This window comes from Perca fluviatilis, chromosome 6 (assembly GCF_010015445.1).
Source record: "Perca fluviatilis chromosome 6, GENO_Pfluv_1.0, whole genome shotgun sequence".
Classification (NCBI taxonomy): domain Eukaryota; kingdom Metazoa; phylum Chordata; class Actinopteri; order Perciformes; family Percidae; genus Perca; species Perca fluviatilis.
In genome coordinates, this window is record NC_053117.1 from 32,538,251 (window position 1) to 32,552,590 (window position 14,340).

Genomic DNA, 14,340 nt, shown 5'->3' on the forward strand with positions numbered 1-14,340 from the left:
CATAAATGTTAAATAGCGAGAGGACAAAATTAGCTTAAAAAGCAAACCGTTTCAGTTTTACCGTATGCATAGTACTAAGTAAAAAATCAAAAATTAATTAAAAAGTATTCAGTACTCATGAGGTTTCAACACTTCCTTTACAAAAAATGTTGCCAAAGATAACCGTTACCTACTTAATAAGTTAATGCCATAATACATAACATGTTTTTAGGCATCAAATAGATATTATGTAGGATTTTCTTCTCGTCTTATTTGCCCGTAGGGCCTCAACAAATAAATCAAAAGGAAGACAGACTTTATAAAAATACACACACACACACACACACACACACACACACAAAAACACACACACACACACACACACACACACACACACACACACACACACACACACACACACACACACACACACACACACACACACACACACACACACACACACACACACACACACACACACACACACACACACACACACACACACACACACACCTCTGCTGAATGACTTTCTAGTACAGAACGGATGTTTTAAAGTTTAGACTTTAAAAAAAGAAATTCTTACAACTGAGATTTGTTGGTGTTTGGACCAGAGTTTGCCATGCTGAGAATCCCCCGGCCGGCATGAGACAAGTTGGGCCGAAACTCATCCTTGAAAGGTTTTCCCCAGAAGGATTCTCCTCCTGGGAAGGAAGAAAGTGAGCGAGGCAAGGAAAGAGGAAAAAATAAAAAAATAAAGAGAGAGTGAGCAATTTTATTATTATTATTATATATTTAAATTTCAGCAACATCTTTGCAGGAAAGTGTTTATTGCTGTTAAGTTTTAGCACTTCACTTCCCTCCAGTCAGCTGAACAGGGAGCTGCAGTTAGAGACGTAATGTGTTTCTGTCGGTGAAGCCTGAATGTTAGTCCAAACTAAAGACCTTTTGCACGGAAGTCATTTTGACATGTCATAAGCAGGGAGAGCATAGTCAATAACATTAATGATGGCTGCGTTCCATTTATGTGTGCTTCTGTTTCAGGGCCCTGGTGTTGAGCATGCCGGCTTACTGGGACACTTGAAAAGGAACAGAGCCGTGGTAATGGTATCAGTTACACTTGTGCTGCTACGACAAGTCAAAATACAGTCAGCTCATATTTCAGAATGACATACAATATAGGGTTTACAGTTCGACACACTTGCCACATATTTTTAAATATGGTGTTTCCCCATTTATTCTCTCTTGGGCAAAATCAGTGTTTTCAAGTTAAACAGTTTATCAGTCTTATAAAGAGATCTCATTATCTAGATAAATAACTACATTTGTTTTTATTAAAAAGGCACCATGTGTAGCTTTTGACCACTGGTGACACTACAGTTTAATGCTTTAAAGAGCACGTCTCTGTTGTTTGTATCTTGTGTTCCAATATCACACACACAGGGGAGCACAGGTTCACGAGAGATGAAATACATTCCGGTTGACTGCCGGGAGGCAGTAAAGCAAAGGCGTGATGCACGCAAGCCATTCAACACGAAAACGGCAACTAACACATCCACTAGAACAAGATGCAGATGATGATGTCAGGTAGATGCAACAGTAAAGATTGTCCATGTCTATCAAATGAAGGGAGGGTTTCTTTCTTTCCCACTGATCAACAGTTAAGGAGACTGCTAGCGGATGTAAAGAATGCAGGTTTCATTAACTTAGCTTTGGAAATGTTCAGCAAGGAAGGACATTTATTTAACATGGCCTCAAGGACCCACACAACGAGTTTTGGTGGGAAACAAAGCGGATGTCAAAATAACTGAGGTTGTTTTACAAGAAACCTCCGCAGGGCACTTTTAATGTATGAACAAAAACATCCTTGTTAAGAAGGGAGACTTTAAACTTGGTTGGGCAAACACTTCTCACTTGAAATCAACTCAAACATCTTTGGAGAAACTGATGCGGATGCTGTTGCTGGTAGGACAAGGCCTTCTGTCCGTTAGAGAAAGTCATTACGTGGGCACTTTTAAGCAGGAGTCCGCTGACAGTTCACACTGTCATTGAATTGCTTCATCTGGGATTTAATGCATGTTACACTTTGGGGAGTAAAACTAATACGATTGAGTTCATAAGGGTTTCATTTTCAGCTCCATTGCACAACGTCAGATTTTTATATTGCAAAATATAATCAAACCCATTAAAATGTATTTAGTTTGTATGAAAACAACTAATTACTGGCTCTACCAGTACCATGTATTTAAATTACTGCACTATTAGATGAAACAAAAATGAGGCACTGTGTATTTTCATAAGACCTGTTTGCCCTTGCACATGGAGCCATGTTGAGAGCCTTCAGCTGTGAATCATTAATTCAGACTGACTTAATCATTAAGAATCATCATGATGAGTATACAGGAATACGCACTGCAGGAGCTTATTGGCTCCCGACAGCAGGAGAGGATTTATTGGCCTGAGGTGTGTTTCACTGTCCTGCCAGCTGGTGTACGTGTGCAGTGCATGAAACTGTGTGTACATTAGTACAGTATGTGCTGTGCATGCGTGTTCAAGCTGAAGTGTAAATGCAAACCAGCCAATCAACCCTTCAGAGGCTTTCTGCAGCTGTCAACTTCCCCTGGTGACATTTCTGCATCATTTATCAACTCGCTGACATTCTAAAGTATGACTGTATTGTAAATGAAGTTAGAGGGAGAAGAGGAGGATGAAGGGGGAAATTAATTCTCACCTAAGAGTTAACCAATACATCAAACTGGATTCCATCTCATGTTAAAGCTATAGTGCGTAGGTTATGTCTCCCCCATGAGGAATTCTAAGTAATGACACCAATTCTGTCGGTGCGTCCACACGATACAAGCCTTCCATGATCGCGCTTTACCCCCCAACCCTCCTCCATGCAGTTTTGTGGAAACGATACGCTTAATTGGCTTTGTATCAACTCATTTGGATGAATGTAACGGATGTTCATTATTATAAAAAAGTTCTGCACTAAAGCTTTAATCTATAAATCCCCTTGAATCAAAACCAACAGTACAACTTCGAACTTCGACCAGGTTTAACAGGAAACAAAGCTGGAATATTAAAATATCCTCCACTGACTGTCAGCAGTCAAGCATCTCCAATAATGAACAAATTATTTGGGCATTTCAAAATATGTGAGCATGAACCTCTCGTTTTGTATTTTGAATGTATCTTGGGATTTCATTTCAAACTGGATGTTGAATACATTTTTCTCTCTATCCAAACCATCTGGTTCTGAATGGTTTTAGATAAATGAGGCTCCTCTGAACTTGTGGAAAGAGGTAACGCTACAGTGAGCAGTCTGCTCGGATGTGTGAGAGGATTCACTCAAAATGTCTGGGCAATTTTCGTAGGTTCAATATCAAGTTTTGCCATCTCTATCCCCTGCTAAAAAAAAAAAAAAAACACACTCAAATCATTGATCGTCCCTCTTTTTTTTTCTCCAGTGCTCCTGCATCTGGTCTTCATCTTTATCACTAAATGTGAGCAGACAAATGACCTCTTCAAAAAGCAGAATACTGTATCAAAGAAAATATGAAATGTGTCACTCTGCTTTGATCTGCACAAGTTGAAAAAGATATTTCAAACATACAGAATGAAAACATCAAAATGGGTGACATTAGCCCGAAGCTTCATGGCAGCTGCATGTGTAAAGTTTTTGTTCTTGACGATACACACAATGTATCATCACATGCTAGTAACTGCACAACTACTGCATGTTACAAGACTGTCAAACACTGTGGAGAAAGACATCTTTAAAAGCAGGTATTCATGAGTTGTGTGCACACGGCGATGAGGAAAATCTTTATCCAGAGGCCAGAAATACCGCACCTTCATAAATCCGTCATGGTGGACGACGCATTTTGCGTAGTGCTCAGAGACGCCCAGAGACACAAAGCACACTCTGTACTGCAAACTCTCAGAGCAGCACAGACGACACGAAGGCAGGAAATTAACTGTATGAGGCCTTGCAGTCAATTACACTGAGCGGTCTTTTAAACTGGCTTTTAAAAACAGGAACATTACACCAAATGCTGGTTTATTGGGTGTTCTCCACATCCCTATTTTGTAACTTCGACTCAGCCTTCTTCCATTTACATCATCTCTCTGTCTTTGTGTGTATGTGTGTGTGTGTGTGTATATGTTGTCTGTACTCCTATGTGGCTTCACAGAGTATATTTAGTAACACTCTTGACTTGCAAGCGGTATTTACGCAAAGCTTCCAAAAAGGAACTATTCATAATTTAACAGAAGGGTGTTATGTAATACAAAATGTGGTTAAAGTCCAGTCCTCATCTTACCTGTGCCGGTGCCAGTGGGGTCCCCTCCTTGAATCTGGAAACAAAAAGAAACTTTGTTAGGTTTGGATGACGTCAGCAGCTAAAAGAGTGGCTCCTATTACGTACTAGGAAAATGTCTCATTTCTGTAAAGTGGTCTAAGGAGACTTCAAATTAACCTTACAGTATTTCCTTTGGTCACATATCCAACTTAGAAAGCTTGCTCCTTGTAAGCACTACTAGTCACTGACAAAGGAGACAGGCCTCTATTGTTCATTGTTGAGGCTCAACTTTACTATTATTGTTTAAATATATAGGAGTACTGCTCTAGGGCTGCAAGATATGAGGAAAATATCTAATTGCGATTATTTTGACTGATATTGCGATTGCGGTATGATTCACGATATTGGAGGGAATGATCATTTTTGTATCATTATTCTCATTTTCATTGAAAATTATTAACATTGAAAGAAATTAAAATGATTTTTTCAAGGATCTGTACCAATAAAAAAAATAAAATCTTTAGTCTGTAGGATAGGATTTGTAGGCCGGGACGTCTCTGCAGCACCACGATACTTCATTCAGAATGGTTTGAAACATATTTTGCCATTAACAAATATTGCGCCCCCCTGCGATTTGGATATTGCACTAGTCCATATTGCGATTTCGATACAATTGCGATTAATTGTGCAGCCCTATACTGCTCTGTGCATTTCTTTGGACTTCTGGTTTAAAGATACACTGGGGGATTTGGCCACTAGTGCTGCTGATTGTCCCTGTACTGTTTGTGTGCAACAATGCACATTAAAAACATGCGCAAAGGGCTGGCAAAATACTAATTTCCGCCGAGAGTACCTCCCACTTTGTGGTTAGAAATTGTTTGGCCAACCACATACTACAACATCGAATGGAGAGAGCAAAGCAAAAAGATAAACAACTAAAATGTGTAAATAATGGTCAGAATCTTAAACTGGGACAAGGCTGACATTAGAGAGAAGATATAGAAAAAGTGCACTGGTTTCACTGGAGAGGGGGGTGGGGGGAGTGCTGACCGCCATCTACTGCCTATGGATAAGTACCTTATACAACCCCACTTCCAAATATCTGAACTATCGCTTTAAGTCTAATTTACTACCTTGTAGCACAAATAACCAGAACAGCTTATCTGGATTATTCCTTGTAGCATACAGAATCTACTTACATTGAATTCAACATTTTCAAGTACAAACTGAGTCTGAAATAACTGCAAAAATGGCGTAAACACGGAATGTAACCGTTGCCCACTTCAAAACATGCATGAAAAGGTTTGATGAGGTAGTAAAGAAATGCATTCAACATGTTTGTTACACTTTAAGGTTATATCAAAGCCGATGAATGCCTTTATGTTCTCTGACTGCATGGAGACAGCAGGTTTAAAGAAACTGCAACTACACTGTGGTACCACTACCTAGGAAGACTCAACAGTTGCATCATATCAGTGTTGAACAATCCTACTCACTGTCTGAGCCTGAGGGGTAGCAGCCTTGATGGGCCTCTGACGTTTCAAAGTAAAACTGTCAATTTTGTTAAGAAGTATCATATCAGGATGTTCTGTGCACTTGCAAGGTCCTGAAAAGGTGCTTTAAAAAAAGGAAAGTGAGGGCCATGATTCTGTTCCCATTAACATACTGCTTTGTTGCTATGAAATTATTCTCTCCAAGGCTACCCTCTTGTCCTTCCTTCAGCTGTGGAGGATAAGTCGAAAGGCGTAAGTGGCAAAGTAATTATGGATAAACAATTCGCAGCTTGCCACTGTGTTTGAAAACCACGGGACAGAATAAAAAAGTGTCCCCTTGAGACCAGATGTCCACTCAGAGCCACTTTAATTGCAGGAGAGGCTGATCTAAAATACACAAACAAGCAGCAGCTGATCAGAGACCTGTATTTCAAATTCACAATCTGGTTTAGGAAGCTTCAGCTGGAAGAAAAAGCTGCGTTTACTCATCTCTGAAGCACCAAACACTAAAATATATTATAATTTCGACAAAGACAAGAAAATAAAACAGTGAGCAGTGTGGTGAGTAATTAATTTATATTTTGGGTTAAAGCAAGTCAGTGACTTGCATTTCTTTCTCACAGGGATGTGGTGCATAATAAACCCACCTAAATCTAGTAGTTTATCACTTACATTCATATAAAATGTCACAGTAAAGACTAGCCTAAATTATACAAGGAGAAAAACAAAATTGATCTGAAAATAGATTTTTTTTGTGATGGTGAATTTTAACTTCTGAATAATCACAAGTCCTAATTCACACATGATTATTTAACAACACTGCCTTGACAACATCCAGGGCTGTTTCAAGAATTCATCCAGTGACATTTTCAGTAATGGGACAGCCCCATAGTCACTTAAAAAAAAAAAAAAACCTCACAAGCCAATCCCAAAATTGCTAAGATTAGATCTTGTTAATCTGCAAAGAACCTGGTATAACGTCTCCCTTGGAGTTCACAAATCTCTGTATTCCCATTAAATCTAATATTATCTGTCCAAACCAGCAATCAAAGCCAAACATGGCACTTTGTTTGGTCATAAGCCTGCTATTGTGCATATGAGAAAGTGCCAAAGTTATTTAAGTACAACGGTGTGGTTGAGGTAAGTAAACGTAAAAATGTGGTCAAAATCCTTACCATGAAATTTCGGATGGACCTGTGGAAGACTGTCCCGTCATAGTAGCCTTTTTTACACAGTTGGATGAAATTCTCTCCAGCTTTGGGAACCTGGAGGAAAGAGCATACAGAGATTACTGAAATCCGTGCTGAGTTATACGAGTACCAAGTAGCATTGAGCCTAAACAAAAGTGAAGAAACAGAGTGTTGTCAGAAATCACTGGTGAGTCTTCTGAAAGTGATGTGTTGTGTGCCAAAAAAAAAAAAAAAAAATACTGTAGGAGAGTTTTTGATAAACCCAGTAACATTTCTGCAGCCACACTCTGGGGCTTGTAATATTTTGATAAACTGGATGCTGAATGTCAATACCTGTCTGAAGCCACTTTACTTCTATAACAACCTAGTCTGATGTCAACCAATGGTGACAAAAAACCAAATCGATAAATAAATGCTGGGTAAACAAGGCCACATGATGTCCGCAGGTGTTAATAGCATGGCATCTCTTCATACCTGATTAAATCGCACACATATAGTTTACAGTAGACAACCTTTATAAAAATGAAGAGGAAACTACTGCATATAAACATCGAAAATATACCGGCAATGCTAAGTTTCCGCAAAAATATCAATTTACTACAGTCCACTGTTCAGTGCTGGTTTGTAGTTCCACTGTGATTCTCTAATGTTAAGGGGCTAAATAACAGAAGGTATTACATAGCCATGTAACTCCATCATCTTTGTACACAGCTGCCTTTAGTGACGTGGAGTCTCAGATAACATTAGACAGCTCCAGATACCGGTTACATCTCAACTTCCAGGTAGAGCCGACAGCTTGGAATTCACATAAACAATCAGTCAAATACTAACTCTGTAAGTCTGCGTGACCTGTTAGAAAGTGTGTTGTACACACAAGTCTGCAGTGAAGTAGAGTTCAACTGTTGCCTGAGGCGGCATGTATCTATACTGCTAGAAGCCAGGCTTAGCAATCTTCTAAAAAACTCCGTTTTGTTGGTGTAAACTTGCTGAAGGTACACCCTGGGTCATAAAATCTTTACGGCATCTTGTAAATCATAAAAAAAATAAAAAAAACGACCAAAGACTGAAGCTAATTTTGACTGACTGGCACTGTGTGAAATAAGGCGGTATTTGTCCCCAAAGCGGGAGGCGTGGCTTTGACTGTGACGCCGGTCAGGTCTACTGTTATTAACGTCAACAGCATTTAACTTTTTCCCCTTGGCAACAATTGGTGGTTTCCAAGAATAACCAGATGCTTTCGTAAAAAAATATTTTTATTCATTGGCCTTTCACTGTGTGACAGGTTCGTCTAAGCTCTACTGGTCTTATTTCCCGCTACGTCTCAATTTTGCTGTTGGGGTTCAACGCTCTGCCTCTTTTCCCTCGATTATAAATCCCAGACTTCCAAAGCACTCTGGTACAAAGAGGCTTATTGTTTTTAAACCACTAGGCAAAAAAAAAAAAATGGATAGACTAACCATTTTAGACATAAAAAAGATTTTTGAAATGGAAAAGAAGACCTAAAAAAGGTTATCTAATGGCACATGAGATTATTTGTAGATGTATGAATAAAATGTGTGCATGTCAAAATATAAAAGCCTTTTCTTTTTGAGTTTTGCCACTACGGTCATCTTAATCCTTTTTTAACCAGAATCTTTTATGTCAAAGATCTCTATCTGCTGCTGCCCTGTAATGATGTTTAATGTAGCGTGTCTGCAACCCATGCTTTTGTGTTTGTGTGTGTTTTTGTGTGTGAGTTAGAGCCAGAGAATGTTTAAAATGCAATCCAATTTAGAAACATGCCTAGGTGCCTAAAACTGTCAGCAATCAGTGATGTCAGCATGGAAACAATGTTTGCTGATGCACACAGAAATCTTTTTTTTACATATGCTTGCAGGCTCCTCTATTTCCTGGGCACTAAAACTAAAATATAAGGTCATGATGAGGGACATACACACATTTATCTAAAGAATAAAAGAACTATTTTTTATTTAATTAAAAAGGTTCAGTAGGTAATTTTTATAAAAAATAACTGTCATATTTGCTGAAACTGTCATTATATCCAGGCAGTACTACATTAGGCAGATTAACTGTATAAAAAATAAAATAAAAAAAACTTATGCTCCTAATGGCATTTGCAAGTTTCCACTGCGCCCGAAGGAAAACAACCAATCAGAGCAGAGGAGCCTCTAAGGCTTTGTCAATGACTGCTTCTGCGTCAAACTGTAAAACCAGGCAGCACTAACCAATATATGAGATTCTGTTAAGATTGTGTTATTCTATCGCCGATGTCTAATCTCAAAAGTTTTCATAAACATATTTTAGTGTTCAGCTGTAAAAATGAGAAATTTTGTGAACAAAACCGAGCCAAAACCAAGCACCGCCTACCGGCCAACCTGCCTAAGCAAAAATTATCATTTAAAGCAAAGCATCTGAAGAATATTGTACAGGCAACTATTCTGTGTGTGTGTGTGTGTGTGTGTGTGTGTGTGTGTGTGTGTGTGTGTGTGTGTGTGTGTGTGTGTGTATATATATATATATATATATAACACTGCATTTGTTTTATATGGTCATTTGTTGGATTTTCATTTTAAAGTCAAAGAAAATATTGGGAATTGGTGTTAGATTTAGAAATGGTTTTGGAGGACTAAAATGTAAATTTAGATACATCGTCCTATTCTAGCCCACATTAAGGTGAAGCCTATCTACTGTGACTAGGGTAGACGCCGCGTCATCCAATTTCCAACATCTGCCCCCTCACACTTCACCCAAGTTGGGGACAACAAGAGCAGGGGCGACCGTCCGAAACATCCAAAGCTGGGCGAGAAAATGGGCACTTTACAGAGCGCTGAGCTCTGGATTTGTGTGAGAGTTTAAGTGACAGTGAAGCGGCACTCATTAATTCATAAACAGCAGGCCACAAATAGAGCTGCAATCTTGTGTGGAAACCACTGGGGAGGAGGAGGATGGGGGGCGCAGAGGGCAGGTTGTCTAACCGCTGCAACTTTCACCTCATTATTCTGATTCGACAGCTCAGAAGCCAATGAAAACCAAGTGCATGAGGCGCCAGGTTACCAGGGCAGAAATGCATTCCTGGAACTCATGCTGTCTCTCTGGAGCCCCACACCTGACCTTAAAAAAGGAGGCACACAAGAAACACATTTTGCCAGGGTGTAAACTTGGCAACCTGCGGGACAGACTCTGCAAGAGGCTGATTTCAGTGTTTTGGATGAGTCACCCTAAATACGATTTAACCACCAGCTTGGGCCAAACATACACTGCAAAAAACATTTGAAAACCTTATACCAGCAAATTAAAAATCAGCTGTCAATCTGTATCAGAGCCTCAGTGTCAAAAACACCGGGCCTTATTTATAAAACTGGTCAGCATTATTGCTCTCAAACATTTACTTACATATTTTTTCAAAAGACAAAAATGATATCAGCTCCTATAAAGGCTTAAAGAAATACTGCTTTTTATGTGGTTTATCTTTTCAACATCCTTCCAGCCTTATATATAGACCTGACGTATGATTTCAAAGTCTCTCTTTATTTGGAATTCTATCCTTCAATGACCATAGGGAAATAAAAAAAAAAAACTGAGGACTCGATCAGCTCAGTACCAAGGAAGGTTGTGATTTCTTTCTCTATCTGAAGTTGAGGAGATGTAGAAAATAAGGTTTCGGAAGTATTTTTCTCCAATATACAACAACCATGTTTTTCTTTCAATTGTTTCGTCAGGGATTCTGATGTTTGCTGTGTGTGTTTTTGTGTGTGTGTGTGTGTTTGTGTGTGTGATGAATATACGCGTTATTACCTTATCACAATGCAACTCAAGGTTCAGGTCTCCCTTGTTTGTGTGTAGACGGACGTAGCCTTTCTTCTTCACGTACTGGTAACGCACAACATCGTCTGCAATGGCATCTATAACATAAAAATACAACTTTAGCCATTTTGATGTGTCTTTGTAGATGACAACATTTGGCATTATGACAAATCAAGCAGGGACTGTTATTTTGAAAAGCTATCTTAAGACTTAATTGATTGTTTACAAATCCCCAAGAGCCTCTGCAGTGTTATTCTTCTATGAACAATGTTTTATATCCAAATAGATTTTTTTAAATTACTGTTTAGCCTGTATATAAGACAGTGTTGTTCAATTTTACAAAAAGGACCTCATATAGAAAAGAAATTATTTAATATTCATATATAGAGACTGACTACTACTAAATTTCAACACCTGCCTTCAACATTATGACCCACATTCATATTTTACACACACACACACACACACACACACACACACACACACACACACACACACACACACACACACACACACACACACACACACACACACACACACACAAACACACCCAAAAGACACACATTTTTCATTCGTGGTATACGGGAGTAAAATGTAGGGTACATTGTAGGTACACTCAAATTAACTGTGCATTGTGGGTATTTTAGAATGGACTATATAGTGAGTGAAACTAACTGCGGAGAATCGAACACCACTACAAAAAGGCGAGCACACTATATAGTGAACTATTTCCGTGATAGGGAACGGTTTCGAACACAGCTCACGTCTCAGTATTCTATGCAACTTAGAGTAAGGCCCACATCGAGAAAAATATGTGGCATGCCATCCTTTTTCAGAATCCTGAACTGGCCCTCCAAACATTGTCCTCCTCTTCTGAAGTGTACTAAATCTACTATACAGTTGCGTAACGGCAAATCTCTCCCATGGAGCAGCTCAGAGGCTGACAGGAGAAGAAAACACAGTCGAACTGAGCAGCTCCCAGTTGCAGCTACAGTCAGCTGTGTGAGCATGAAGCTGCAAAAGAGCAGGCATGACTAGCCGGCCTCTCCTGGATAGATAACGATTAAAGGGACTAAAGAAAGAAGAGGTGAATGTTTCTGTCTGCTGGGAATCTGCGGAGGTTGTTTTGTGTGTGAGACGTTCACTCGCCTGCTACTTGTGTTGTTTCAGGAGTCATGGCCGTTGATGTGAAGGAGGAAGAAACCGTGCCTTTAGAGTAGTGGGCCTGGGGGAAAAAAAAAAAAATAAAATAAATAAATAAAAGAGACAAAAATAATAAATTTGTAACTCTACTTTTAAAACACTACTTAGCCTGTTAACGTATACGTTTGTGATGTTAGGACTGTCTTGAAAATAAATGGGTAGACATTAGTTTTTCTTTTCTCAAATAAAAGATAGAGATAGAAAAGAGAACAGCCGCAATCAAATTGATCAACTGATACGGACTAAAAAGGTAAGGCAAGTTTAGTTACATAGCACATTTCAGACACAAAGTAAATTCAAAGTGCTTTACATAAGCATAAAAATACAAGACAAATAAAACACAAAATAAGATCATTCATAAAAGAGAAAAACAAAAACGTGGATTTAAGAGGCGTAGATGCATAAGAATTTAACATCTTTAAATGACCTCTGGAAACTCAATTTAAAAAGAACCAAGGGTTGGGGCAGATCTCACGTGTTCTGGAAGTTTATTCCAGATCCGCGGTGCATAGGAAGTGAAAGCTGCCGCTGCATGTTTGGTTCAGACCCTGGGGACGTGGAGCAAAACTGTCCCAGATGATCTTTGAGCTCCGGATGGCTCGTAACAGAGCAGCATGTCAGACAATCAATGTATTTTGGCCCCAAACCTTTCAGTGCTTTGTAGGTCAATAATAACATTTTGAAATCAATTATTTGATTCATAGGAAGGCAGTGCAAAGCTCGGAGAAAATGTTATTTGTATGTTTCACTATTTTCTAACATTTTATGGACTAATCTATAGTTGATGAATGAATGAATTGATAAATCAATTATAAAAATATACATCACTTGCAACCTTTATTTGTACATTCATCCCTGTTGTCAATATTCCTCTGGAGATGAGGATCAGCTAAACGTGCCTAGCGAGTTCTCTGCTCAGAGGCACTTCAACAGGGCGACACATTCTTGGCTGGTCCCCACATTTATGCTAAGTGGTGCATCAAGTGCAAACTACTTTAATGACAGCCTCAGCAGCTTCTGCATGATTAGGGGAACAGCTTCTGCAGCTTGGAGATTTATACAATTTCATAATTAATGGGCATTGGAGAGGCTTTGACGTTCTTTGAGCTAAAATTATAGTAGAATAGCTGAAAAGTAACATACAGCATCCAAAAATACCACAATGCAGTGAGATTGGGGAATAGTTAGGAGAACTGCTAGAATAACAACTCGGGGAGATGAAAGCGGAGACGTGAAAATAGATTTCAAAAGCTCAAGTCTACTCTACGGTCCTGGGTTGGCATTCTTCTGCTCTAGTTCTTGTGACGGCGCATGAAAGCCCAGACTTTACCTTGTGTGCTCCGTTTGACCTATATTCCCTGTTCTCTCAAATGCTGTCAGAGCATCACCTCGACTGTGAACTGGAGACGGAGAGCGACCAAGGAAAAACTCAAGCATAAAAAAAAAAAAAAAAAAAAGCAGCATCAAAAGAGAGGCCATTAAGAAAAGAGTCATGAATGCCATTCAAATTGAGTTAGAGTTCAGCCGCCCCTGTTGTTCACGAGTCACGACACAGTCACGGTGGGAACGTGGCCGCGGTTGACCTTTTTTGTTACACATCTGTATGTGTTTGTTTCCCCTACAGTTATACCTGACTTATAATGATAAGCATGTGGGAAGGTTACAGTAAATATTCAGAAGGTATTTTTAAATAAAGAACTTAAACCTGCTGGATATTTAAAGAGGCCTTTGTTTATTCAATTTCTCTCGCAGTTTCCGACCATGCCATGTTCTAACGAACAAAGTCTTTTTTTGTAATATTTGCTTAAATTCCTTTAATTAAGTATACAATATAGTATACAATTCATCTTCCTCATAGCACTGTAAACATGCTTTGTTCTGTGTCTGGATGCAGTTGTTTTTCTTGTTGCTTACATTACTGTCAATGTATTACTGTGTGTTTGGCTCCCTCCTGTGTACAAAGTAAAAAGTACATGTCTTCACCAAATGAATGCCCTATTAAAAATGCTGCAGCAGCACAACTGAAGAATGAAATTATTCATTAAAAAAAGGAGTCTAAGGGAGCCTGGATAGCTCGCCTGGTGGAGCGTGCGCCCCATGTACAGAGGCTCAGTCCTTGTCGCAGCGGCCGCAGGTTCAGCTCCGTCCTGCGGCCCTTTGCTGCATGTCATTACCCCCCCCCCCTCTCTCTCTCCGCCCCCCCTTTCACGTCTTCAACTGTCCTATATAATAAAGGCCTAAAATGCCCAAAAGATAATCTTAAAAATAAAAAAATAAAAAATGCATTGTATCATCTGGACTTTTTGGGGAAATTTTTTCTCTCTCTATATCTATCTATCTATCTATCTATCTATCTATCTATCTATCTAT

General features: G+C 39.2%; 1 protein-coding gene across 1 annotated transcript in view; it reads right to left on the reverse strand.

The window, feature by feature from the left end:
- ppil2 (peptidylprolyl isomerase (cyclophilin)-like 2) overlaps positions 1-14,340 on the reverse strand; it is a 30,564-nt gene that overhangs the window by 7,474 nt on the left and 8,750 nt on the right. Inside the window, exons 11-15 of the mRNA XM_039803792.1 lie at positions 11,917-11,992; positions 10,759-10,865; positions 6,949-7,038; positions 4,302-4,335; positions 563-680 (exon numbers count right to left, since the gene is read on the reverse strand). Of these exons, the coding sequence (XP_039659726.1) occupies positions 563-680; positions 4,302-4,335; positions 6,949-7,038; positions 10,759-10,865; positions 11,917-11,992 (425 nt within the window). The remainder of the gene's footprint in view (positions 1-562; positions 681-4,301; positions 4,336-6,948; positions 7,039-10,758; positions 10,866-11,916; positions 11,993-14,340) is intronic.